Genomic DNA, 25396 nt, shown 5'->3' on the forward strand with positions numbered 1-25396 from the left:
TATATACACATATGTACATACATAGACACAGAGAGAATGTTCCAATTCAACAGTTAGAAAAACATTTCAGGGCTAAGGGGATGGCTCAGCTGTTAACAGCATGAATTGCTCTTGCAAAGGACCTGTTTATTCCCAGCACCCACACTGGGCAGCTTATAACCACCAGGGAAATCAGTCACCCTCTTCTGGCCTCCACAGGCACACAAACAAACACACAGGCATACATATAATTTAAAATAAATCTTCAGAAAAAAACATGTCATTAGAAAATAGGCAAAAGACATAAATAGGCATTTAGCTAAGCAATACACAGGTAGTGAACAACTACAAGAAGTATCAGCATCAGCAATACAAGTTAATACACAATAAGCTATTGCTGCACACATATCAGAATAGCTAAACAAAAACATGAAACAACTGGAACACCGTATGCCAGTGAGGATGCAGACCCTGGGTCATTTATATATCGCTGCTGGCAACATAAAATGGATGACAACTCTAAAAAAATTGATAGTCTCTTAAGTAAGTATCTCATGGCTGGTGTGATAGCACATACCTGTAATCCTAGCACTTGGAGAGGAAAGAGTTAGGAGGACTGTAAGTTCAAGACCACCCCAGACAACATAGCAAGAGTCTCTTTCAAAAATAAAACAAAAATAAATATATAACTACCATATAACTAGCAACTGCTTTCCTGGAATTTAATCCCAGTGAGAAGAAAAAAAGTTCACACAAAATCCTGCACACAAATGTTTATTCAGCTTTATTTGCAATACCCATAAACTGGTAATGATCCACAGGTCCTTCAGTGGATAAATCATTAAATTGTAGTATATATCCATGCCACTGACTACTACTCAAGAAAATTGATTAAAAAAAATTAACAGAGGAGAAACAGAACAACAATGAACCCCCAAAGAATTATACTGGGGTTGTAGAAAAATTAATTCCAGAAGGCTGCACACTGTATGGTTACATTTACATAACATTCTTGAAACAACAAAATGATATAATTTGGAAGGCAAGTTAATGTTTTCCAGGAGTTAAAGAGAAGTCAAGACAGGAGAGACGTGAGCACCATAAGAACAACATGAGGGCAAGTTAAAGAGAAGTCAAGACAGGAGAGACGTGGGCGCCATAGAACAACATGAGGGCAAGTTAAAGAGAAGTCAAGACAGGAGAGACGTGGGCACCATAAGAACAACATGAGGGCATGGTTCTGTATCTTGTCCACACCAGTGGCAGTATGTTCACTGTGCTGTTTCACTGAGACTTTACAAAATGTCACATCTAGAGGGATCAGGTGAAGGGTATATGCAATCTGTCCCTATTATTTCTTCCAAGTGCACATGATGCTACAATTACTTCATAACTTAAAAGTTTAATGAAAGTATAGCTAAAATTCCCAGTTAAATAGAATTCTAAAGAAAAATAGCCTGTAAGTAGCTACAAGTAATGATTTAAAAATCTCTCTCAAGAGGGAAACTTCTCTCTCTTAAACTCATTGACTCTTAGTTATCTAAAAATATCCTATACCATGTATAATCTATCTAGTCTAATGGAATAAACTACATTTTTTTCAATTTTGTTTTGTTTTGTTTTTCGAGACAGGGTTTCTCCTTGTAGTTTTGGTGCCTGTTTTAGGTCTCGCTCTGTAGACCAGGCTGGCCTCGAACTCACAGAGATCCGCCTGGCTCTGCCTCTCAAGTGCTGGGATTAAAGGCATGTGCCACCACCTAGCTGGAATAAACTACGTTTTAATGGCAAAGTATAACCACATCCTCTGGATATCTAGAACAGGATTGGAGTAGAACCAAACACTTAGAGCCAGAGATGAAGATTTAGTTCATCTTCATAAAGATGAAGATAAAGTCTTAAGGGGAATTGAGCTCACCCAAGGGAAAATATACAATCTGCATTATGGCAGTATACCTAAGACCACAAAGTAGGTTCACATTAGACAAATACTCATACATTTCATTTCTTTTCTAGACTTATTCCAACTGCTTGCATAAATATAAGAAGATACAGCACACCTTGGACACCAACCAGAAATGTCCCTTTTAAAACCCAAAGGAATCTTATGACAAATGCTTCAGAATGGCTCCGGTCTGTGCCCCAGGGCTCATTTGAAAGTTTGTCACCCCTCTGCAATCTTCAGAAGAAGAAAAAGCATTCCGAACTCTGTGCCAGAGACACTGAAGATATGACGCTACCCAGCAGCAAACAGGAGACTGTTCGCCCACGTTCTAAAATGGATGCAAATATTGTCCACGGCAACAGTCTTCAGCTTGAAGAGTCCATCCTGAAGAGCTCTGAGCAGATGGTTCCTCAACCAACTAAAAGCAACAAGAAACCAAATGAGAGTAATGGCCGCTCACCTTCCATCTGAAGCTCCACGGCAACAGTTCATTAAGCTGCCAGTTACTCAGAACTGTGGCTGATAGAGATGTGATGACACAGTAAAAGTCAGCAGCCCCCCTCCCCCCCTTCACATGCATGTGTGGATACTGAACTACAGATTTTACATAGCCCATCTTCCTTAAAGGAAACATCTTTCAGAGGTTTTAAAAATCCAGAGGAAATAGAGAAATGTTAAAAACACATATATTTAATTTGTATCAACATGGGAAAGAGCTTGAAACTGTTGATTTCTTCCAAAATTATGTGTGTATATAACAACAAAAAACTAAGACTTCAAGAAAGGAAAGACATGCTATCAGAGATTTTAGTCACTTTATTGAATCAGCAGCCAGCATCATTCCTGCATCTCTTTTAGATAGTTGGTATGATAGAGAAAGCACAGGAGAAATAAGCAGTATCTCTCCCTTCTAGAAGAACATCATATAATTGTTTCTGTGAACACATATGATAACTGGGCATAGTGGCATACTAGTAATCCCAGCACTTGGGAGGTAGAGGCAGAAGGATCAGGGATTCAAGGCTAGCCTGGGCAACATTTAAAAAGCAAGATAATAAATACTAATAATAACTGAATAAGAATACATAGTAAAGCACTAATTTGTATACCTCCAATTGGTGAAATAGCACATATTAAAAGATGCTAATTGCACAGACCAAAGGGAACCAAATGACATGGAAATATATTATGGTTTCAAAGTCATTTTACATCTCATAATTAAGCAAAGTTGTGAAAGATTAGAAGTCCCATTTCTCCTAGAGTCAGTGAGTGCACACCTCCAGCCTTTTATTCAAGTGGATACTTCAGAAGCAAGTCCTACACGTCACATTTGTCATAAGGTGGTGAGCAGTCAGGCTAGGGGGTACAAGCTATAATCCCATCTGCTTAGGAACCTGACTCAGATCACAAGTTCAAGGCATGCCTGAGCTACGACATGAGTTCAAGAGCAGTCTCAGCAACCTAATAAAATCCTGTATCCAACCAAAAGACTAAAACAAGGAGGGAAACTGGGGGTGTAGCTCAGTGAGAGAACTACATGCCTAATGTGGGGAGGCCCTAGTTCACACCCCAGTATCACACAAAAATAAAAATAAAAATACAGTGAGTACAAGGAGAGATTCCTGCAGCATGTGCAAAGGAGTAAGTGTAGCAAGTGTGTCAGTCAAGATGAAGGTGAGTGAGTGAGGAAGCAGGAGACACAGGTCACAGGTCTAAGTGGGATAAAGAGGCTCTGCAGTCAGTGTTTCTAGTAACTGAGGACTCGAGAGCTCACTCCAGTGTTAAGAGAAGAAATGTTATTTGTAGGGAATTCTGAGCATAAATTTCCTCAAGAATCCTTATACATGGTAGGAAACAACTGTTTTTCTCAGTAAGGACTGTGTTGTGGGGGTTGGTGTCTGGGTTCTCAGGTCCCTAATTTCTTTGCTAGGAATTCTTACCTTGATAACTGACACCGTGATAGAATACGAGCTCTCAAAAGTCAACCTGCCCTTGTTCTCATAAATCAGGGAAAGCTAAACTTCATGGAAATCTAAATTTTTAAATTGACATTTGTTCTTTGAAACTTCAGTTATATGAAAGTTTGAGACTACAAACTCTAGAGTTGAACATCTTTGTGAGTATAACCAAAGTAACCAACTGGTTTCTTGGAAGACTGGGGTGTACAGAGGTATTTCCTTAATTATTTTGCCTTTATCTTTTCCCTTATAATCCCCTGCCCTGTACCATATTTTTTAATGTCTTATTACATTATTTACTTATGTGTGTGTGGGGGGGGATGTGTGAATGCTCATGCACCATTGGGTCACGTATGACATGGTACACATGGAGGTCAGAAGACAATTTGCTGGAGTCCATTCTCCTACCACATGGCTACAGGGATGGTACTCAGATGGTCAGGCTTGGCAGCAAGTGCCTATACCCACCGAGCTGTCTAACAGTCCCTCCCCTTGTCTCTTATTTGCTGTAAATACCTGACATGTAGACCATTTTCACTTTGTCCTTCATGTTATAATATTTAAATTCCCTAAGTATGCTACTCTTCCATAAAGACCATTCATTCCATCTGATTATTATGTAAACCTTGCAGTTCAACTGGAAAGCCTCTACTTCTCCTTGAAGATTAAACTCAAAAGTTCCCTTCTCTGGAAAACCTCCACTAGATCTCTCAGGAATTCATAGTAATTAGATTAATATGCCAAGGCTTTGAGTGGAATAAGTAGGTACTATGAGAAAGGTTGAGTAATAAGGAGAGCTGTAAACTCTAAGAAACAATGGCTCAGAATTAAAGACACTAATGAATGCTGAGCTCATCCATCAGTTAGGTACAAGTGAGGCTTTTCTCCATTTAGGATGATGTTGGCTGTGAATCTGTCATATACATGTTGAGCTATGTTCCCTCCAGTTCCACTCTCTCTAGGACTTTTATCATGAACGCATGTTAGAGTTGGTCAAATGCCTTTTCTGCACCTGTTGAGATGATCATATAATTTTTGTCTTTAAGTCCAATTATATGACTTATTATATTTATTGATTTACAAATTATTTTCTTTAATTCCTACTCAGATTTTTATTATTTTTCCTTCTACTGGATTTGTTCTTGTTTTTCCAAATTCTTGAGATGCATCAAGTCATTTCTTGGAGTCCTTTCTGATTTTTTTAGTGTAGGTTCTTAGAGCTATAATTTTTTCCTCTTAGGACTGCTTATAAAGTGTCCCAGAGGTTCCGCATGTTGTATTTTCACTTAATTCTGGGAATTTTAAAAATTTCTTTCTGGATTTCTTCTTTATCCATTCATCACTCAGCAATATGTTGTTTTAATTGCCATGAATTTGTGTAATTACTAGCGATTCACTTGTTATTGATGCATTGTGGTCGGATATAATACTCAGAGTTATTTCAGTTTCTCTGATTTTTGTAAGATTTTTGTGTGTGTCCTGATGTGGGCAAAGCCTCCAAAACCAAGAATGAAAATTATATTTTCCTTCTTGTAAGTTTATTTTCAAAGGTAGTTTGCCAAAGCATTAGAAAACTAATTAACACACCTAATATACAAAAGTAAATTTCCACCCCATAAGCACCCCAGCAATGAACATTTAGAATTTGAAGGTAAAAATCACAAGACCATTAACACCAAACAATAAAATTCTTAGGTGCAAATCTAACAAAACATCAAAATATATGAAGAAAATTTTTAAAAACTTGGAGAGATCAGAGAAGTCAATAAATGGAGCTCTATTTTATGTTCATGGATGTGAAGGCCCAGTAGTGTCAAGATGTTAGCTCTTCACACCTTGATCCGTGGGTCAGTCTCAAAACTGCAGTGCATATTTTGTGGATCTCAACAAGCTGGGTCTGGAGTTTATATGAAACAGAAAACATTGCAAGAGATCTGAGTCAGGGGACTAACATTAATTGACTTCAAGACTTTCTCTAAAGCTACAGTGATCAGTGCTGGCAAAAGAATCATCAGACTAGTGAGACAAAATAGCCCAGGAAAGTTCTAGAGAAAAAAGCAAAGCAGTGTGATGGAGCAGTGCTAGAACAACTGAACACGCGTACACAAAACAACAAACGAAGTGGAATCCAGACACAGACCTCACAGCACAAATTAACTCAGAGTGGATCATCAAATCCCAAGCTGTGAAACACTAGCAGACAATATAGGAGAAAGCCGAGATGACACTGAGTGAGTCAGGATTATACGTACTTTTCTCTCGGTTTTGCAGTGAACCTAAAATTTTGGAGTTCTTTTCAGAAATATAAAAAGTAGGCAGAGATCCATTCCTAGAATGGATAGTTTCCTTACCTGTTCCCCAATAAAAAATAAATAAAAACTGGTAAAATGATTTTTAGAAAAACTAAAGTCTCCAGAAGTTGTCCCCAAAATGTATTGCAGGGCCAGTGAGATGGCTCAGCAAGTAAAGGAGCTTCCCTCCAGGCCACACAACCTGAAGTGAATCACTGGAACCCACATGGAAGGAGAGAAACGGTTCCTGCAAGTTGTCCTCTGACTTCCACAGTCTTGCTGTGTGTGGGCTCGTGTGCCCACACTCACGATAAATAAACACAATAAATGAAAAGGTTGCATTCCAGAAAAGTTAGAGTCCTCATAATAATTGCTTGGCTGTATGCACTTCCCTCCCTTCAGACTTCCTCCTTCAGCCCTTCTCCAAGTTACAGAGGCAAGTTGCTCCAAGCAGGTGCAAGCAGATTAGAGACATCCCTTTGCCACCCAACCATAGTACAAAGGCTCTTCCCCTTTGTACTGGAGCTAGTCACCTTTGACCAGCTTCTTCATAAGGTAGAAGTTCCATATGGGAACTGTCAAGTTGAACAGACCAGACTACTGCCTCACCAGCACCTACTCTAAGAACAGCCATGTCATTCAAGACAAGCAACACTGTCACAAACAGCAGCTCCACAGAAATAGCTCAGATATCAGGTCTCGGGAAAAGCATACATAAGAGCAAAGAGTTCTGAAACTCTTCCCAAGGAAACTTGTTTAGCAGAGTGTGGGGAAGTTCGAGGGCAAAGTGATGCCTAAACTGTGAAGGCTTTGGCAGCAAGAGGTTAGTTGCTTATTAAAAGCAGTAAGCTCGACCACGGACTAGGTAGATCATGAGAACCAGTTAACAACCAAGCAAGCTAGCCCTGTTGGAATGAAAACAAAGGGAAAATGAGGAGGAGCCAGATATGGTCTGTAATCCCAGCCCTTGGGAATCAAAGGCAGGAGGATTTCTGAGAGTTGGAAGCCAGTCTGAGCTATAAGGTGAGACAGACCGTGCCTCACAATAATAAAAGAAGGAAAGACAGAAACATTGTAGGGGGCAGGCTGACGTAGACTCCAGTTGAAAATGGAACAGTGGTTGCACATTTAATTTTTTCTTCCCAAGACCTCACTAAAATGGCACTTTCTTTTAAAAGCAAAAAGCTGAGAGGGCAAAAAGCTTTGAACTTCTGAACAATAACAGCAAAGGTGGACAGTGTGGAATACAGTCTCAACACTGTATAGGAAAATGAGTTTAACCACAAGTTCTGTCTTGAACAAGCTTAAGAATAAAATAAAGATCTTATCAGTTTGGCAAACTTTAAAACAAAACAAAACAAAAAACCTTTGGTGTCCCTCCTTTCTCAAGAAATCACGGAGATTAATTCTAACGAGTGAATAAACCAAGGAAGAGAACAGTTTCTGATCCAGAAAAATAAGAAATCGAACCTAGCATAGAGGCAAAGAGAATCCCTAGGAAGAAGTAAGACCTCAGTTGGGTACAGGGTGTCCTAGAGAAAGGAAGAGAAACCCGAGAATTTAGCATTATTGGGGAGCTGTCTACTGTCTTTCCCAAGCTTACCCAATTCCTAAGTTCCAGCGATCATGTGAGCAGTGAAGGCAAGTTGTAAACTCCGGGCCACAAGTCCCCTCCTTGTGACTTTGAAACTCAACGCTCTCTTTCTCTTTTAGTTTCAGATGGGATCACACTGCTCCTGTTGCTCCACAACTGTTGAGCATTACTTTGCTGATGGCAAAGTTCCCAATACAGAAAAACAGTCCCCCTCCCCTGCCCCCCCAAAAAATGGGTCCATGGTATAGCTGCCTTCTGAATGAATGAGTAGAGGGGACCCAGGTTCCACCTGTGCGCTGGCTGGGGGGTTGGCCACATGATCTAAAGCCCTCCCTAGAAAGATTCTAGGTTGTGTTTATCTGGGTTACATCCCCTGGAGCTCTGGAAGCTGGCATCTACTTTCAGAAGTTAGTGTGGTACAACCAGCACCCTCACCTGGCTCACTGATCAGGTGGTTTGTGTGCTCAGGTGTGGGTCATGTGCTCCGGTGAGCAACAAGAAGTTGTTTATGCTCTTCATTTCTGAAAAGTCATAAGACACAGGCAAGTTAAAAACCGAAAGTGAAATCAGCTGATAGTGACATCAGTCAGCACAAATGTACCAAAGTTCAGAGTTGTTTACTTGGACACTGCTGTGAATGCAGGAGGACACTCGCTCCGAGCTGGGGATTGCAGCTGCTCTCCTCTGCCCTAGTTCCTGGAGCCTGACATCAGAAAGCAGCCCAGGAGAGAATCCATTCCCGGAGTCGATTTCCTGTGTCACCTTTTGATGAGTGTTCGTGGGCTCTAGCCTTGGTTTTCGTAAGTACCTCCTCACAGCTCCACAGCAGAGACATTCTAACAACAAGCAAAGGGGAAAGGCTTGCTCGGTGTTTGTGGCCTCCTCTCTCCCTGGGATGTGCTCACCCTTTTACCTCTGTCCTACCCGCATGCTCTTAAGCATCACTCTGTGTACCTCGGCCTCAAAGACGATAAAGGTAACACTGGGAAATGGTTAGAAACACACAAGCTGACTTCGTGCAGCCGGGTCTCTGCACAGCCTGTACCAGTAAATACCTGTGGCTGCAGGACACACTGTTCTCCAGAAATAGACAAACAAAACCAGGTCACTACAGCAGCAGCTAAACTAATACCAGGACTTCAGAAAACACCAAGGAAAGGTCTGTGTTCTTGGCTGAAAGAGAAGTACAGGATCTAAGAGACTTTAAGATCCTATGTCGTCACAGACTGCCTTTCAGCCCCACAAAGCAAACTCATGGGGGGAGGGGGAGGGGGGGTCCCTTGGAACAATCTTGAGAGTTTGGGGGGTTGGTTTGGTTTTTTCTAATCTGGGCTGATGAGTACCTTCCACTATACTTCTTTAGTCTGTAAAATCAGAGGAGTTGTTCAGTAAGGAGAGAGAGAAAATGGGGACAATATTTCTTTTCTTCAAGACAACTGAGCACATTTTCAGTATTTTCTTCCCTACCAGGTCTTCCTAATCTCAGGTCTATATTTTACACACAACCTTTTCTACAGTTCTTACTTTGGTTCCCACATTATCAAATTACTAAGGCTATGGTGACTTGTTTTATAAATTTCACTTTTTCACAAACAGCACATAATTTCGGGAAGATTTTAATGTAGTCTTCACCCAGAAATACCATAGCTAGCCAGCACCGGGACTTTAACTCCTTAGTCCCCCTCTCCTATGCCTCTTTCTACAGATGACTTATCACCACATGTGCTTCTGTGACCTTCCTAAAAGCTGCATGCTGGTTCATCACCTTGATGTGCCATAATTAACCTCTCATGTTGGGAATTCAAGCTGCCACCCGCTTTCTGCCCAATATTGTGATAACCCATCCTGTGTTAATAAATCAGGAGTTACATTCCTGATACTGTCTTGGGATAAGGTTATAAAAAGTGGGTTATTAGGCCAAAATACATACAAACTTCAAATCCAGAGTCACTGTGTTAGAAAGTCAGTCTTGCCAGTTGGAATGTCACCGAGAGGGTTATCTGTAGTTTTTAGAGGGAAACACAGAAGTTGTTACTTAGCATACCTTGGAGGCACTAGGAAAGATAGATTTTTTTCATATTAGCTACATTCTATTGTGAATTATTTGTATTCCCTCATTCATTTTTATATCATGCAGTGTTTTTTGATGTTTGCATGAACATTTCCATATATTAGTCATATTAATCACCTTATAGTTATTGTAGATACTTTCTATGCTCATTGTCTTTTAATTTTGTATTGCTTTTATTACAGGTGCACAGAAATCTCCATTTTTAAATAGCTAAATCTATAATTTCCTTGTAGTTTTGATGTAAGTTCAGAATGTGCTTTCTCATTCATAAACCAAAGTTTATTTTTTTTAGATTTCATTTTACACAGATTCATTCTTGAATCCATGTGAAATGTATTTTAGCATATGGTATGAGGTGATGCCCTAAAATAGTTTGGGGTTTTTCTTTATTTGGGGGGGGGCTTGTTAATAATCAGCCACTTTAGCATTAGCTAGTTAATGGAAGGTTCTCTCAGGCCTCAAACCTGATGTCTCTAGTGCATACAGCTCTTCCCGACACTCTAATATGGAACCATTACATTACATATTCCTGCTGGTTTCTCTTCCTCACTTTGCCCTGTTCATTTCCTTCCCAAAGATTTTCAAAATGATCTCCTTAAAAATCTATGTGGTATATGTCTTACAAGCAGAGCACAGGCTCAGCTGAGGGGGGGGGGGGCATTTTGCTTGGCCAGTGTGTCTTTAATTCTTCAGGACCCCTGGCTCAAGGACCTCCCAAAGGCATCATTAGTGGGGTCAAGAGATGAAATCCTAGCCTGGGAAAGGGAGTGGCACCTCTCAGAATTGCAGGGAAGAGTGGCAGGGCTCAGTAATGAGAACCAGGTCCTGGGAAGCCTGTCCTCAGCCCATGAGTCAGCGGTCCTAAACCTGCTGAGAGACCTGCCAGTGCAAAGTGGTGGAGGTTCGTGCTCACGGCAAGGAAGGCTTTCTACCTCCCAGGTCTCTGTAAACTTTGTTCCCTGCTGGGTTATGCCCTATGCTAGTGAGCAACAAATACCAAGTAATATTAAAGGAGCCATTTAGTCAGCTACTTCAATGACTTGCCGTCCACGTCTCAGCCTAGACCATGCGTCTGGCTTTTTGTCACAGTCTCTTGGTGTAGTCATATTTCTGCTGGTCAAGCTACTTTTATTTATAGGGCAGAGCAGGGCACCTACACCACTAAACACACTCAAGCAATAACAATGCCCTAGCCCATTTTTGAAAAACTGGGACATGGGCTCATGCTTCTGCCAAAGGAAACATGACCCATTTCCCATTCTCCTTCCTTTCTATTCCTGTGAAGACCACACCTAAGCCACAAATGCTAATCTTAAACATGTTTAGCCAGGGCCAGTGGCCTCCTCTGACAAAGAAATGGGCAGCCTTGCTCTCCCTGAAGCTTGTCAGTTACTGTTCTGACTTCACTCACTGCATACCCCACCCTCTGCCTCTACCTCAGTTTCCTTTTCTTCCCCCAAATCACTGCTTTAGCCTCAGGATCAGAGCACACATACACATGCGCTTAAGCATGTGCCAGGAACTGGTCCATTCATGAGAACAACTCATTTCAACCTCCCAAAGCCCCATGCAGAACCAGAAGATAGTGACAAGAGAGAGACTTGAACCCAGGTGGTTGTGGGAAGAATTTTTTAACTGAACCAGAGGACAGTGGAGCAAGTCAAGAAAGTGAAAGAGGAAGAAGCTTATGAGAAGTCACGCGTGCCACTGCTGACATCCAGTCAACCACTCCTGTCATCTAGGGGATGTTTGTTGAGTGTGTTCTAGATGCCAGGAGCAGCCTTTGGTGCTGAGGACAGAACAGAAAAAAAAAATAGATAGATAAATAGATAGATAGGACAAATAGGTAGGTAGATAGATGTGATAGGTAGGTGGATGGATGGATGGATGGATGGATGGATGGATGGATGGATGGATGGATGGAAAACAGAACATAGTAAGGAGAAGGCTGCGTTGGTAAAGTGTTTGCCATGCAGGCATGAAGACCTGAGTTGGGTTCTCAACACCCACATAAAAAGGTGAGAATGGTGGCCAGTGTTTGTAATCCCAGCACTTGGCAGAGATGAGTAGCTAGATCCCTGGGGCTCACTGGCCAGCCAGCCTAGCCTAATGGGTGATCTCTGGGCCAATGAAAGACTTTGTCTCAAAAAATAAGGTAGATGGCATTCCTAAGGAAAGAATGGCACACCCAAGGTTGTTCTCAGACCTCCGCACATGAAGATACAGCTACACACACACACACACACACACACACACACACACACACACACACACACACGAACACACAAAACGAAACAGAACAAACAAACAGACAGACAAGCATTTGTTCCCCTGGAGTTCCATTCTGCTGGAGGATGGGGTAAGCGAAGTGTTTTATGTCAATGGTGACGTATGCTGATGAGGAAGGATGAGAGCACCAGGCTGGCCTCCTGGAAGAAGAGGATGTTGCGGTTTCCACAGTGCTAACCAAGGAAGATGCCCCTACATACAGGCAGGCATTTAAGCGAAGCCCTGAAGGGGATTGGGTAACAATGATGAAAGTCCTGAGCTTGTCTGAGATTTCCAGAAAATACCAGAGAAACCAGTGTGGTAAGGGAGGGAGGAGAGAGCAAGCGTACTGCACGTCTGGGAGGGAGGGTGTGGAGTGACATATGGAGGGGTCTTACTGCTAAGAAGCAGAAAGAAGGTCCAAGTATTTCTAATGTCACCCAAGAAAAGGGAGCTCCTGGGTAGCAGCAGTCCTTCACCCTACTTGGGAGCTTGCTCAGGGCACATGAACACCTGCCAGGCAGATGATATGACACTGTTCACAGATGAAGAAATCAAATGTTAGCCGTCTAGGTGGCCCATTCCTGGAGAGGGAACACTGACTGTGGGGACTGTCTGCATGCAAACTTCATTCCTTTTGGCACACTGTAAAGATTTATGAAATGAATGGAATGAATTTTCACTGGTGGTGGGTGATCTGATGTAAAAAAAAAAAGAAGAGCAGCAGACGGTTTTTCTGTAAGACTAGCCTAGACAGAGAAGGCAAAGTTCATGCGGACAGTGTTAGGGACGTGGGAATTGAGGTGGTGGGCTGGTGAGCGGGGAAGCTAGGAAGCCCTGCTCTCAAGTGTAGACCTGAATCCCATGAGACACGGAGGAAGAGCCTGTGAGTGAGGGGTGTTTGTTTCTGCATAAGACAACGTAGAGAAAGGGGAGTTACGAGGCTCTTGAATATCAGGATGAGAACATGCTAGCTTAGTAGTGATGAGGAGCAGTGACCGACTTGAAATTATAAGTATGTGATCAGGAAAGTCCCGTGGTGTTTAAGATAATAGGCAGTTTTGCATGGAAGGAAACAAGTACCAGGAATAGCTAGGAATGGAAGCTGGTGCTACGAACCTTCCCTGGGGCAGGGAGCAACAGACTCAGCCGTCTGTTGGGGGACATTCGATCACTGTGAACCCCGAGTTTGCATTTGTATTAATTAAAGTTAACTTTGCATCTATCGACTAGATAGAAACTAGTCGACAGAAAGTAATCATAGAGCATCAGAAGGCATCCAGGAGAGAGAGACACACAGGAAGTAGCAGGGAGGGATCTGGAGTGGTACAGCTTTTTCTGGTTTGGCAAAGCAGAAACCCGGGTCTTTTGGAGATGCCAGCAAAGAGAGAGGGTTAGCTGGTTGCTACTCGGCCTCTCTGAGCTCACTGGTTTTTACCCCAGCCTTTGAATCTCTAGTCTTATTTATAAATAGAATGCTAAAGCGACCTTTAGTGGCAGCATCAGAGCTGGTGCCTGTGGGAATAGAATTCCCATCAGGCTGTGGCCTAAGCGGTCAGGCAGCTGCTAGAGAAGCAGGCCGGTCGGTAACTGTGGAGTTGCAGTTGCTGGCTGAAATAGCAGTAGATTTCAGTGCAGCCACTGTGCCAGGGTTAAAACAACAGCCGTCTTAAGTAGGAAGCAAGTGTCAAAAGCAACAGTTATTCAGCCCTTCTCCAGTGTTCCTCATAGGCAGAAGGTGGCTCATCTTAGAGCCAGGGCCACACACCCAAAGCTATGCTGTGGAGAAGTTCTCTGCTTCATTCATTTCTCATCGTTACCTGGTGTGCAGGTTCCCAGGCCTCCAGAGGGTTGTTAAAATGGTCTTCAGAGATCTGAGATCTGTTTCACTCTTTAAAAATGATCCTGACAAGAACATAATTCATAATTCAGGGTAGAATGATTTAGTGGTCATGCCCCTTCAGTCACTAGCCTATTCTCTGCTAGGATAATTGTAAAGATGCTTAAACCAACCAGCCAACCAACTTCAACCTCAGATTAATCTTCCTATTTCCAGAACTAGGAATTCTCTCTCCTTCAAGCAGAAACTACCACCCTCTGAGGTCATTCTCATGCTGCGGCCCTCAAATCCACACAAACTGGAACCTCAGCTCAGGGCTTAGTGCTGGGGGCCTGGGGCAGCAGGAAGATTTGCTTTCCTGTGGTCCAGGGACTAACAGTCTGGCAGCCTTTGTCTGCACGGAAAACTAAAATTCAGAATAGTTTCTTTTGGGCAGTATAGGGATCAAACCCAAGGCCTTGCACATGTTCAAAAGTTGTGTTTAAAAAGCCAAAGAAATCCACAGAAAAGATATGGATGGTCAGTAAACACTTGAAAATGCTGAACTTTCCTGTCTCTGAAGGAAGGAAGCATTGAGCAACAGTGACTCATCAATGTCTAAGATTAGATGGTTCAAGAATATGCAACATTTGAGAGGATGGGGTAAGATCAGCACTCACCAGCAAGCAGCTCATGCCTGTAGCCCCAGTTACTCAGGAGGCTTACTGTTGCCCAGGAGCCCAAGACTAGCCTGGGCAGTGGAGTGACCTCATTTCTAAAATACAGTGGAGTTCAAAAGTCAAGGTGGAGCCTTGAGATGGCTCAGTGAGTAAAGAGATAATTGCCAAGGCTGGCAACCTGAGTTCCATTCTCCAAACCCACACGGTGGAGGGAGAGAGCTGACTCTTGCAAGCTGTCCTCTAACCTCCCTGCATGTGCTATGGCGCACACACACACACACACACACACACACACAAATATAAAGTGTAAATTTTTAAGTTAAGCTGCTAGAAGGATAAATTTATTTACAAACACATCACATAGCATTATTCATATGATTATGAGATAAATTATAAAAATAATTTAAAAAGACTATAAGCTATGAGAGCGACAGGAAGCCCTTAAGGATAACAGGAAACAATGGTAGGACATAAATGTTATATGTAACATGTATGTTATAACGATACATGAAATGCACACCCAGATCTCTGTGATCCCAACTGCAGAGTGGGAGAGATGTGCTCGCTGGTCACTTTACCAGAAGTTGTAGATGATTTTTAATCTTTCTCCACACTTTGACATGTTTTGATAGTTTTCTGCAACCAACATGCATTACTTTATTATAAACAGGAAGGAGTTTATCTAAAAATGGCCACCATGACTCAGCGGTCTCTAGAGCAGTGGTTCTCAACCTGTGGGTCACGGCCCTCTGGGGGCAAATGACCTTTTCACGGAAGTCACCTAAGACCATTAAAAAACACAGATATTTGCATTATAATTCATAACAGTAGTAAAATTGCAGTTTTGAAGTAGCAATGCAAAGAATTTTCAGGTTGGGGGTCACCACCACATAAGGAATTGTATTAAAGGGTCACAGCATTGGGAAGATTGAGAACCACAGCTCTAGGGCCTCTTGCCCTTTGAAGGACACACAGGCTTATTATAGGGCATTAGGGTCCTTTTGTGGTGAGAATGTGATCGCCATGGTTGTTAGAGAAACAACACAGGATAGGCTGCTGGGGCAGCTGGACGAGTGTCATCGGTTTCCAACCAAACACACAGGTACTCAGCGAGGGAGATGAAGAGTGAAGCCTCGTTACCAGCCTCTGAAGTCTGTATTTCCAGGAGGAAGCCGAATGGACATCCCAACCCTCCTGGTAAAATGAAAGCCATACACAGGGCCCCTGAGGATGCTCTGCCATCTTGCTGAGATGTGGCCATAACACATGATGTATACCTAAGGATACCAGAGGGCATTTTCATTCATTCATTCATTCAAAAAAAAATCCTACCAGCCTAGCAAGATAAAAGAGATGACGACTTTTCCTTAGGAACACCGATTCTAGTATACATCCCAACTTCTGGCCCGTCCAAAGAGATTGGAGACTGGCAGAGTGTGGGCTGGGGGAAATAGGCACAGCCTAAGCAGAGAAGCTTGACCACAAAAAAGCAAGTGCAGAGGGCAAAGGGACCTGAGCCCCAGTAAAATGCACGTTCTAAGACATACCGGATAGTAGAGAGCCTCAAGGGCAGGCACAGGAGCTAGGACTGACCTCTGCCTTTGAGGGCAGAGCAGAGGAAAGTCAGGACAGGCCTTCTCCACATGCCTGGCCTGTGCTCCTTCCCTCCAGTTTTCTCTTGCTCCGCTTTCCATTACAGGCCTTTGGAATGTCGGGTGTGGTGGTACATTCCCATAATCACGGCATTTCAGAAGCTGGGGCAGGCGGATCATAGGGTTTGAGGCCAACTTGGGCTACATAGAGAGACTCATTTCAGAACAGGGCAAAACAAAACAGTAACCTACCAAAACCTCCAAAAGGTCAGTTGAGAGAAGATGAAGCTACAAACAAAGGCTCCTGGTACCTGGCAGGCGCTGTGCTGAGGTAACCATAGCCTCCTCTGAGAAGCCAAGTTCGATGTCTGACAGAGCTTCAAGGGTAGCATTTGAACCTAAATACACACAATTCAAACAGGAGTTTCCCAGTTCCCATCCTGGTTGTTTCTGGATACTGCAGGCTGGGCAAGCCTTATTTCCTATGGCATCACTGGATAAACAGGGGTCCCACACCCAGAAATCCACCCCACATCCTGAAATACCCCTTGAAAAGCACACAAATAAACCTTGCAAAAATTTGCTAAATGGGTAAAACCATTTAAAATATGTTGGGAATTTCCTCATACCATGGCTACATGGAGTATTCATCCTTCCAACTCAGTGACATATGGACTAAAGCTGCCTTTTTACAGTCTTGACAAATCTTTCTATAGCAAGCATCACTGCTTCAAGAATTTCTAGTACATTCAAACAGGGCATCCTTGGCCGCAGCCTGCAGGGCCTTTGACAAAAGCCCAAGGAACAGCAGCCAAGGCTGCTTCTAAGATGGTCACTGCGGGGCTCCTCTGGAGGGGAGGCCACCATGAGAGCCAGGAACTGGACAGGCTACTCAGACAGCCAGATGCTGGGAAAAGGCAGTGTGGATTCCCAAGTCAATATCCTAACAGGCACATGTCGACTGCCAGGGAGCTGCTAAAACCCACCAATGAATCTCTATGGTGTCATATATTTGAAGCCTTTGGAAAAAAAATCCCCTGCCCCACACACATACACTTTTAAGTCTGGCAAGTATTCTTCCTCTTTTAATTCCTTTCTGTTCTTGTAAAACAAATGTGGTACACAGAGATTCCACTACACTGTGTTAGAGGAGCTGGTCCCCAAAGGAGTCCCCTAGGAAGGTGAGCCACAGGGTCTCTGGGTCCTTCCCCAGAGCCACCAATGCTAGGTTGCACCTAGCTCCCTGGATTAGGCCCACAGGACTTGGTGTCTGGGCCTTGTGTTTGTGTCTCACAAGGTTCCCAGCTCTGCATTCCTAGTCATTCCTAATGTAAATATTTGTTTTATTCCTGAGTGGAAATTGTACATACAGAAAGGCACAGTGTGCAGACTACTATTTTAGAAGCAATTTGAAAGTCCCTTCTGAATAAAAGAGAAGTGAAAATAGGCACTTTTTTTTTTTTTTAAGTTTTTAAAGACAGGGTTTCTCTGTGTAGACTTGGTTGGTTGTCCTAGAACTCACTCTTACCAGGCTGGCCTGGAACTCACAGAGATCAGCTTGCCTCTGCCTCTGCATCCAAGTGCTGGGATTAAAGGTGTGCACCACCACACCCAGACTATGAATCAAAATTATGTAACCATTCATCACATTTTGAAGACTATTTCAACAACTATGAAAAATGGTCACAATAGTCAATGAACAACCATTGTGCTTTTTAAAAGTCAATATGCTTTTTAAAAGTACAATCACGCTGGGCAGTGGTGGTACACGCCTTTAATCCCAACACAGAGCCAGGTGGATCTCTGTGAGTTCCAGGCCAGCCTGGTCTACAGAGCAAGATCCAGGACAGGCACCAAAACTATGCAGAGAAACCCTGTTTTGAAAAGCCCCCCCAAAAAAGTACAATCACAATAGGGAAAATATTTGTGGAATATGAACAGTGGTTTTACTGGGGTGGTAGGAAAAAGGATTGTTTTAATTTTTCTTTAAAACCTATTTCCAGAATTTTCTAGAATTAATAGGTTACTGTTGTTATGGGGAGAGGGTGGACAGACATGTAACAGAAATTGCTAAATGGTCTTATTAATAAAAAACCCAGAGCCAGATATTGGGGTAAAAACTGAGAGATCAGAGAAGCAGAAAGAAGCCAGCCACTTTCTTAACTGCTAGAAATCCTCAGCCAAAGAGAGTGAGTTCCTGTTTCCATGAATCCTCAGACTGAAAGCCTCTGATTCCTTACCCCTGAGGGTCTCAATTGAACTGTTCAAAAGCCTCTAGTTCCTGGTCCTCACGCCATATATACCTTTCTGCTTCCTGCCATTTCTTCCTGGGATTAAAGGTGTGTGTCCTTCCCAAGCAAAGGCATGAGATCTCAAAGTCCTGGGATTAAAGATGTGTGCCACCACTGCCTGGCTCTGTTTCCAGTGTGGCCTTGAACTCACAGAGATCCAGATGGTTCTCTGCCACCTAACAGAGAGACTTGCCCTTCACCCCACACACATCCAAACCCACCTCCATGAGGATGAGATTCCCCCTCACAGAGCTTCAGATGGCTTCTGTCTATGCTGCTGTAAAGCCTTTGGCATGGGGGCTTCAGGCTTCAGGCTCCACAGCTGCCTGGGAAAGACCTCAAACCAGAGGTCCACTGAGGATCTGAGAGTGGGACTTCCTGTCTGGGGAGGGCAGAAAGAACAGGAGCTTCTAAACACAAAGGCCTGAGGGAAGGGCTAGGTACTCATGGTGTGACCTTTTCCAGGTCCCCCTGCAACTGCAGAAGAAATGGCTATCCCCAGGCCATGGCGGAGCAACTGCCTGCCCTTTGTGGGCATCATGATCCTCGTGGCTGTGGTCCTCTCCCTGATGGCCTACGCTCTCCTCTGGAAGGCTGGCAACCTCGTGGACCTGCCTAACCTGAGAGTCGGCTTCTACAACTTCTGTCTGTGGAAGGAGGACACTGGCTCCCTACAGTGTTACAACTTCCCTGAGCTGGAGGCGCTGGGGGTTCCTCGGGTTGGCCTAGCCCTGGCCAGGCTTGGTGTGTATGGGGCCCTGGTCCTCACAATGTTTGTCCCTCTGCCTCTCCTCCTCGCCCAGTGCAACAGTGATGAAGGAGAGTGGCAGCTGGCAGTGGGCTTCCTGACAGCGTCCTCCGTGCTGCTGGCCAGTGGACTAAGCCTCTTCCTCTTGTACGTGTGGAAGTGGGTCAGGCTCACCTTCCTGGGGCCTGGCTTTCTAGCTCTGTGCCTAGCCCAGGCCTTACTCATCTTCTTGCTTATAGCCACTGTTATGTTCCCTCCGAGGGAAAAGAAGGACAAGGGCAAGTGGGAGAACTGTTAGCCCAGTCTAAAGGCTTATGGGATTACAAGGGTTCAGTTCCAGCTGCGCTCCAAGAAGGTGCCAGAGAACCTGTGGCTGGGCGGGTCCCCTCAACCACCTTGTTCCACAGCTAATGTTGAGCCCAAGCTCGAGCAGGGGGACCCACCCACCGCGTGGTAGGGCTGTGGTGTCGAGGAGCCCAGAGGCATCATGGATGGCTGGGGTACCTGCAGCTTCGTAGTGTCCTTCCTTACTCTGGAGGACTCTAAAACCAAGTAGCTCATTAGCACATGGGTCCTTGCTTTAATCAGCCACTCTGAGCAATTCTCACGCTAGCTTCAGGCAGATGAGAGCCTGACTGTCAGAGGCCAGATTTCCAAGCAGATTTGCCAGAGTGTCAAACAAGAACTCTGTGAAAGTGTACGGCAACAAATGGATGGTTAGAAGAAAGTGCTTTACCATCAAGTCCTCTTAGCAAGTTTCTGTTCCTCCAGCGTGATGAGCCCCACACCAGAACTCCAGCCCTGGGGGTCCAGGAATAACCTCACAAGGACTCAGCTAAGAAACACAGGGTACAAAGAGAAGCCTTGCTGGCTTTGTGGGCTCCCCTGAATGGGCTCTTGGACCTGACCCCAGACTGTTAAACCATTCTTGTGGCCCAGGAATGCAGATCAAGATGTGCCAAAGCCTTGAAGGTGAACAGGACTTCATAGTCGCACACAAACACACACTGCATCCCCTCACCTTGCCCAGAACTGGAAAAGGCAGAAACACGGTCCTTATTATGCATTGGGGCGTCATTATATATTTCTCAATGTCTGTATAGCACAAAACCTACATGGCAACGAGTTCTTCATTCTATGCTCTTGAAAAGCCACAATGAACACAAAGAAACACGGACTCTGGCGTGATCTTTTGTCCTCAGTGTTTTCTGTCCCACTCTCCCTTAGAGCCGCACAGGGACCAAGGTGGAGGCCCCAGGTGGAAGAGAGGTGACGGGGTGGAGAGGGCCCCCTGCTGCTAGCCTGGCAGGGAACTGTGGGCAGCTGCCAGCCTTTTCCGTTAGAGGGGTAGAAGCCGACGGCTGGACTGTGTCATGATGGAGACTGTTCATAGGCCTCCTCCTCAGGGCCAGATCTGGCTGCCTACCTGGAATCCCAGTGTTCTCCGCAGCTATATTTTTCTTTGCTTCCATGAGGCCCATGACCTCATTTTTGCTGGTACTTGAATAAAACACAGGGCTGGGGTGCCAGACCCTCCGAGCTAGAGGGCAGTGCAGGATGACACTAATGGGGTGCGGGTCTGCATCCTGCAATACCTCCCCCCATTCAGAAAGGCCCTCCAAAATGAAGGCCCCCCCGGGACTGGAAGTTGGGAGCAAAGTCTGGTTTTCCAGGGTGCCAGGGGTGGGTAGTGGCCACAGTTCTCAGCAGACCCCACTGCTCTCGGCACAAAGTCCAGTGAACAGTTTGCATCAACTGAAAAATATCTCCCTGACATACTTTAACACATCTTCCTCCTCCTTTTCCTCCTCGGGGATCCTGCTACAGGGAGAGTCGGCGGCTTCTGGCCCCTGGGAAGGGCTGAGGCCTAGAGCAGGCGAGCTGTTCCCACTGCCCTCTTCCTCACTGCTGCTCCCAGGGGAACTGGTGTGAGGAGACGCCGCCGAGCAGGGAGGGGAGAGCTGCAGCTTATCAGCGGCCACCAGAGACGGCTTTTCCTGTTTTCGGCCCTGCAGAGTAAGAAATGGCAGGCTCAACACGACAGCTTGTTCCCCTGACGCACGTCTGTCTGACAGTGATGTGGACAGACTCCGAGGACCAGGCCAGGCCGCGCTCCCGCCTCGCGGGCACCCACCCACCCTTCACCCCACGGCTCCCCACACCTCACTCAGGACCCACTGGGGAAAGACGACGCAGGCCTAGGTAAGAGGAAGAGCTGAGTAAAAGGGAACAAGACCCAACTGAAAAACATGTCTGGGGAGGCAAGAGGAAACCAGGAGCCCAGTCAGTCACAAAACCTGCTGTGGGCCGAACTACCGCTAGCTGGCGGCACAGCTCCGGCTTCTTGGGGACAGCAGTATCCCAGATCACTGCAGCCCTGGGTTAGTTACCATGAGCCCCGAAGGGATGATGCACCACTGCTTTAAAGCATGTGGAAAACCAGAACCCTGCACCGTGACACAGTGCCGCTCTCGCTCCATCGGGAAGCCAGGAGGAAACTTCCACAGCCTTCTGCGGAGAGGAGGGCTGGTAAGGAGCCCTCTTACTCAACTGGTACCCTCCCTCCCCAAGACCACAAGTGAACAGTGTGTGCCCCTCACCTGTGTGCCAGGGGCTACCCACACCCTGCCCGCACAGCTAATCTCAAAGGCTCACCCCACGTGATACACACCACACACAGGAAGTGGCTGAGAAGAGCCAGCAAGAGGAAGAGGTGGGATCCTGAGGCAGCCTAGGAGCGCCTCTGTCACCAGGACCTATGCTAGTTTCAACCCATGAATAGTCTCCAGTCACAGAAGACACAGGGTTGATGTTACCTCAATCAGGATCTCCAGAGCCACATCTACCATTTCGGCTTCGTTCATGCAGTACACAGTCTTGGTGGCCGGGGCCCTGAAATAAAGACACAAAGCCACAGCTGAGGACAGAGGGACTCACAGGAGGAAGGAAATAGAAGTGTCCTCCATGGGCAGCGGGGAGGAGGGGAGATAACGCTTCCCTGAAGAATTTCCTCATCCTGGTGGCCCAGGACAGAGCACAGGGCTACCCACCCTCCGTGGACTCCCTCACAAGGACCTGGGAACAGGATGACGGTCACTCCTCGAAACACACAGTGGACAGCCAGGACTTGTGGCACACACTATTCCCAGCACTCGGGAGGCAGAGGCAGGTGGATCTCTGTGAGTTCAAGGCCAGCCTGGTCTACAGAGTGAGTTCCAGGCTAGCCAAGGCTACACAGACCCTGTCTCAAAAAATCAAACAAACAATGGACCCAGCAAATGTAGCCATCAGGCCAGGGCCCAGTCTGTACCTGAAGGTGAGAATACATCCAGGCAAAGGCTGCGGAAACTACAAAGGGTGTGGGTGGCCAGGAAGAGGCAGCTGGAAGCCTAGCGTCCCTTCTGGCTCCCACGTGACAACGGCGACCTAAAACTCTCCACCCCCACTCACCAACGTTCACCTAACTCACACCCACATTTCTGATTTCTTGACTGTCCACAGGAAATGCAGACCCCACTCAGGCGACCAGAGTTCAGATCCACTCATCTCGCCTTCTTAGAAGTTTTGTCACAAATGAAGGGACTAGACTAGCACTTTGGACAGCGGGCTCCTCAGGGCACGGCTTCTATGGACGGCAGGACCCCACCAGCCCCGAGACTCGGGTGGCGCTCCTCTGTGGGCTGAGACCTCAGACGCTGCTGGAAGGATGCCACCACCCCACTGCCCTGCCCACAGGACAGGACAGGACACCCACTGAGAAGCACCCTGACCCCGGGTTTTCCCACCTCGTTGCCGCCCCAGCTTGCACAGCCGCCGTCCTCTTCCTTTTGGGTGTCCTCGCTGACAACACCCTCCTCTCGTCCGCAGGGGCTGTCATCCATGAGGGAAGGACCCTTTTCTTGTTCTCAGATTTTAGGGTTTCCATGGCTACAGTTTCCCACACTCAGTGACTTGCTTCTCTGGTGCAGCACCAAAAGTCACTTTCTCTTGTCACACCAGGCTTATCTGTCCCCAATGGTCGCCAATCTTTGATGCCTACGGGGGGGGGGGGCGCAAGTCAGTATATTCTACTAAGTCAAAGCTCTTTCAGTTACCAGCAACAATTACTGGTCAGCGTGGGGCATGCTAGAGGTGAGCAGAGCCCAGATGGCCAAGTCATCTGTGTTGTGTCAAATGGAGGGAGAGCAGCAGGTAGGACTATGGGGCCTGCAAACAAGTTCTGTGACCCCTCCATTGCTCTGTGGCCCACACAGGTAGATGGTGCAGCAAGAAATGCTTTCCTGTCACCTCTGCACCCTAGGAGGAAGGAAGGCAGGAAACTCGGGTCTCCCTTTCCTTTGCACTCCAAACAATCATCCCTGACGACAGACTTCTGCAGTGATTTGGTTACTAGAACCCTGAGGCCTTCTGATTCACAGATTTCATTAGCCCACTAGTGCCCCATCCCCTCGGCCAACATATACCACTTGAAATTTTGGTTCATCCAGAATAACTGTTTACAGCTCCATTTAAAAAAAGAAAGAAAAAAAAAACTAGCAGGGCATCAACCTAACTTGTCCAGTCACAGGAGTTGATAAGAGGGACACCAGCCAGTGACAATACACAGAAATGTATCAGACGCGGCAATTCATGTATCATTACGTCCATTTTACAGACGAGAAACAGACGCAATTTACAGTTAACGTGCATGAAGTCGCAGAAAGCCGGGCATCAACCACCGAGCCGGCAGCCAGCTCGCACAGACCGCAAGGTTTCTGGAGCTCAGTGCTGTTGGTGTCGGGCCCGGGGGTCCCTGGAAAAATCTCACCCAGAAAACGCACGCGGGGCCTGGGGCACTAGCCGGGAGCTGGCCACGCCACTCCCTCCCACCCGCAGAGGGCGCAGAGCGGGGACCCGGGGACAGGACCGGACAGGCGACTAACAGGGCAGGGCGGCCCAGCAGTTCTCTCGGCCGGTTCCGGGAAGGGATTCAGAACCACGGAGCCCTCACGTATCCCACCGCCCGCCCCTTCCGGCCCCTGCGCGCTCCCGGCCCCGCGCGCTCCCGACCCGGCCGCTGGCTGGCGCGGAGGTCCCCGGGTGCCCCCTGCAGACCGCAAGCCACATGCACAGGCCCCGGGGTCTGTCCGCTGCTGTCTGTGGCTGAGGAGCCGCTGCTGGCTATTAGAAAGTCAAAGTGCCCAGAGTTGGGGACTAGGGGAAGGAAAGGGCTTCTGGTTTTGACAGTCCTGCCCCAGGATCCCCAAGAGGAAACCAAGTTCACCACGTGCCAGGAGACAGGAGACGAGTGCCTGACAGTTCAGAGAGAAATCAAACTCCCGTTTACTAATGTTTAACATTCAGGTTGGCGGCCCAGGGTGCCCCCTGCAGAAGGGCGGGAGGCGCCACCAAGCTGCCCAGGTTTCCCCGGGGGCTTTCAGCTAAACTCACTCATGATTTAGGGCAGCCTGAGGTGACTAGGAGAGGAACCCTGGGGACAACGACTGAAAACACCAGAGCAGGCCATCACAGGGGAGGGCCTTCCCTGGCACACTCAAGTAAACGGAAGTTCAGATCTGATTGTCTCCCCCAAACGGAGAAATGAAGACTAACTATATTGGATTTACAGCAAACTGGCTAATCACACAGCAGTTTCTGTCCGGTGCTAGAACTACAATTTCTGGATTGGGGCACCCACGGCGCCCCTGTGAAGCCTTTGTTTTCTCCAGGGCCGTCTAGAATGCTAATCTTCAATGCTAAACCAACAGCCCCGGTCAGGAAATCTAAAGTCTCTTAGATGGCATAAACCAATGGTAAGGTCGGCTTAGCTGCTCTTGAACCGGGTTAGACCTCAGCCTTTCTGGGAGGGCAGCACCTGGCTGTCTTGAAAGTATCATTCACTGACTGTAGAGTCCTCAACCACACCGGATGTGAGGCAACCAAGTCTAACGGGCTGGGTGGAAGGGCATGTTTCCTTTGATCCTTAGTATAACTCCCCAAGCCTGCACATTTCTTAAAACTTCTCCATGGCCACCTAGCAAATAAGGCTTAAGACCAGGAACCTGTGTGTCTGCACACAGAGTGTGCAGGAAAGAGTAAGGAACCAAGCTAGATTTGCCTGTGCTGGAGTCAACATGGGTTTTTTATTATTTTTAAAATGAAAGGTAAACTGTATGTGGTTATT

The 25396-nt window shown here is 46.1% G+C and overlaps 3 protein-coding genes across 7 annotated transcripts in view; 2 read left to right on the forward strand and 1 right to left on the reverse strand.

Moving 5' to 3' along the window:
* Agbl3 (AGBL carboxypeptidase 3) overlaps window positions 1-4491 on the forward strand; it is a 95020-nt gene extending 90529 nt beyond the window's left edge. For 4 of the 5 annotated variants that reach the window (XM_059257551.1, XM_059257552.1, XM_059257550.1 and 1 more), the window contains one exon: window positions 1993-4491. In XM_059257551.1, the coding sequence (XP_059113534.1) occupies window positions 1993-2392 (400 nt within the window). In that variant the 3' untranslated portion in view covers window positions 2393-4491. The remainder of the gene's footprint in view (window positions 1-1992) is intronic. The other variant, XR_009378199.1, reaches the window with a different exon arrangement.
* A 3601-nt stretch (window positions 4492-8092) lies between these two features.
* On the forward strand, window positions 8093-20416 carry Tmem140 (transmembrane protein 140). The gene is made up of 2 exons (XM_059257562.1): window positions 8093-8564; window positions 18951-20416. Exon 2 carries the CDS (start codon window positions 18974-18976, stop codon window positions 19529-19531), a length of 558 nt encoding a protein of 185 aa, XP_059113545.1. The 5' UTR covers window positions 8093-8564; window positions 18951-18973; the 3' UTR covers window positions 19532-20416.
* Window positions 17950-24198, reverse strand: Cyren (cell cycle regulator of NHEJ). The gene is made up of 4 exons (XM_059257563.1): window positions 24103-24198; window positions 23019-23268; window positions 22050-22125; window positions 17950-21242 (listed from the first exon to the last, which is right to left on the reverse strand). The coding sequence occupies exons 2-4, from the start codon at window positions 23156-23158 to the stop codon at window positions 20985-20987; spliced, it is 474 nt and encodes a 157-aa protein (XP_059113546.1). The 5' UTR covers window positions 23159-23268; window positions 24103-24198; the 3' UTR covers window positions 17950-20984.
* Window positions 24199-25396: the final 1198 nt, after the last annotated feature.

This window comes from Peromyscus eremicus, chromosome 3 (assembly GCF_949786415.1).
Source record: "Peromyscus eremicus chromosome 3, PerEre_H2_v1, whole genome shotgun sequence".
Taxonomy (NCBI): domain Eukaryota; kingdom Metazoa; phylum Chordata; class Mammalia; order Rodentia; family Cricetidae; genus Peromyscus; species Peromyscus eremicus.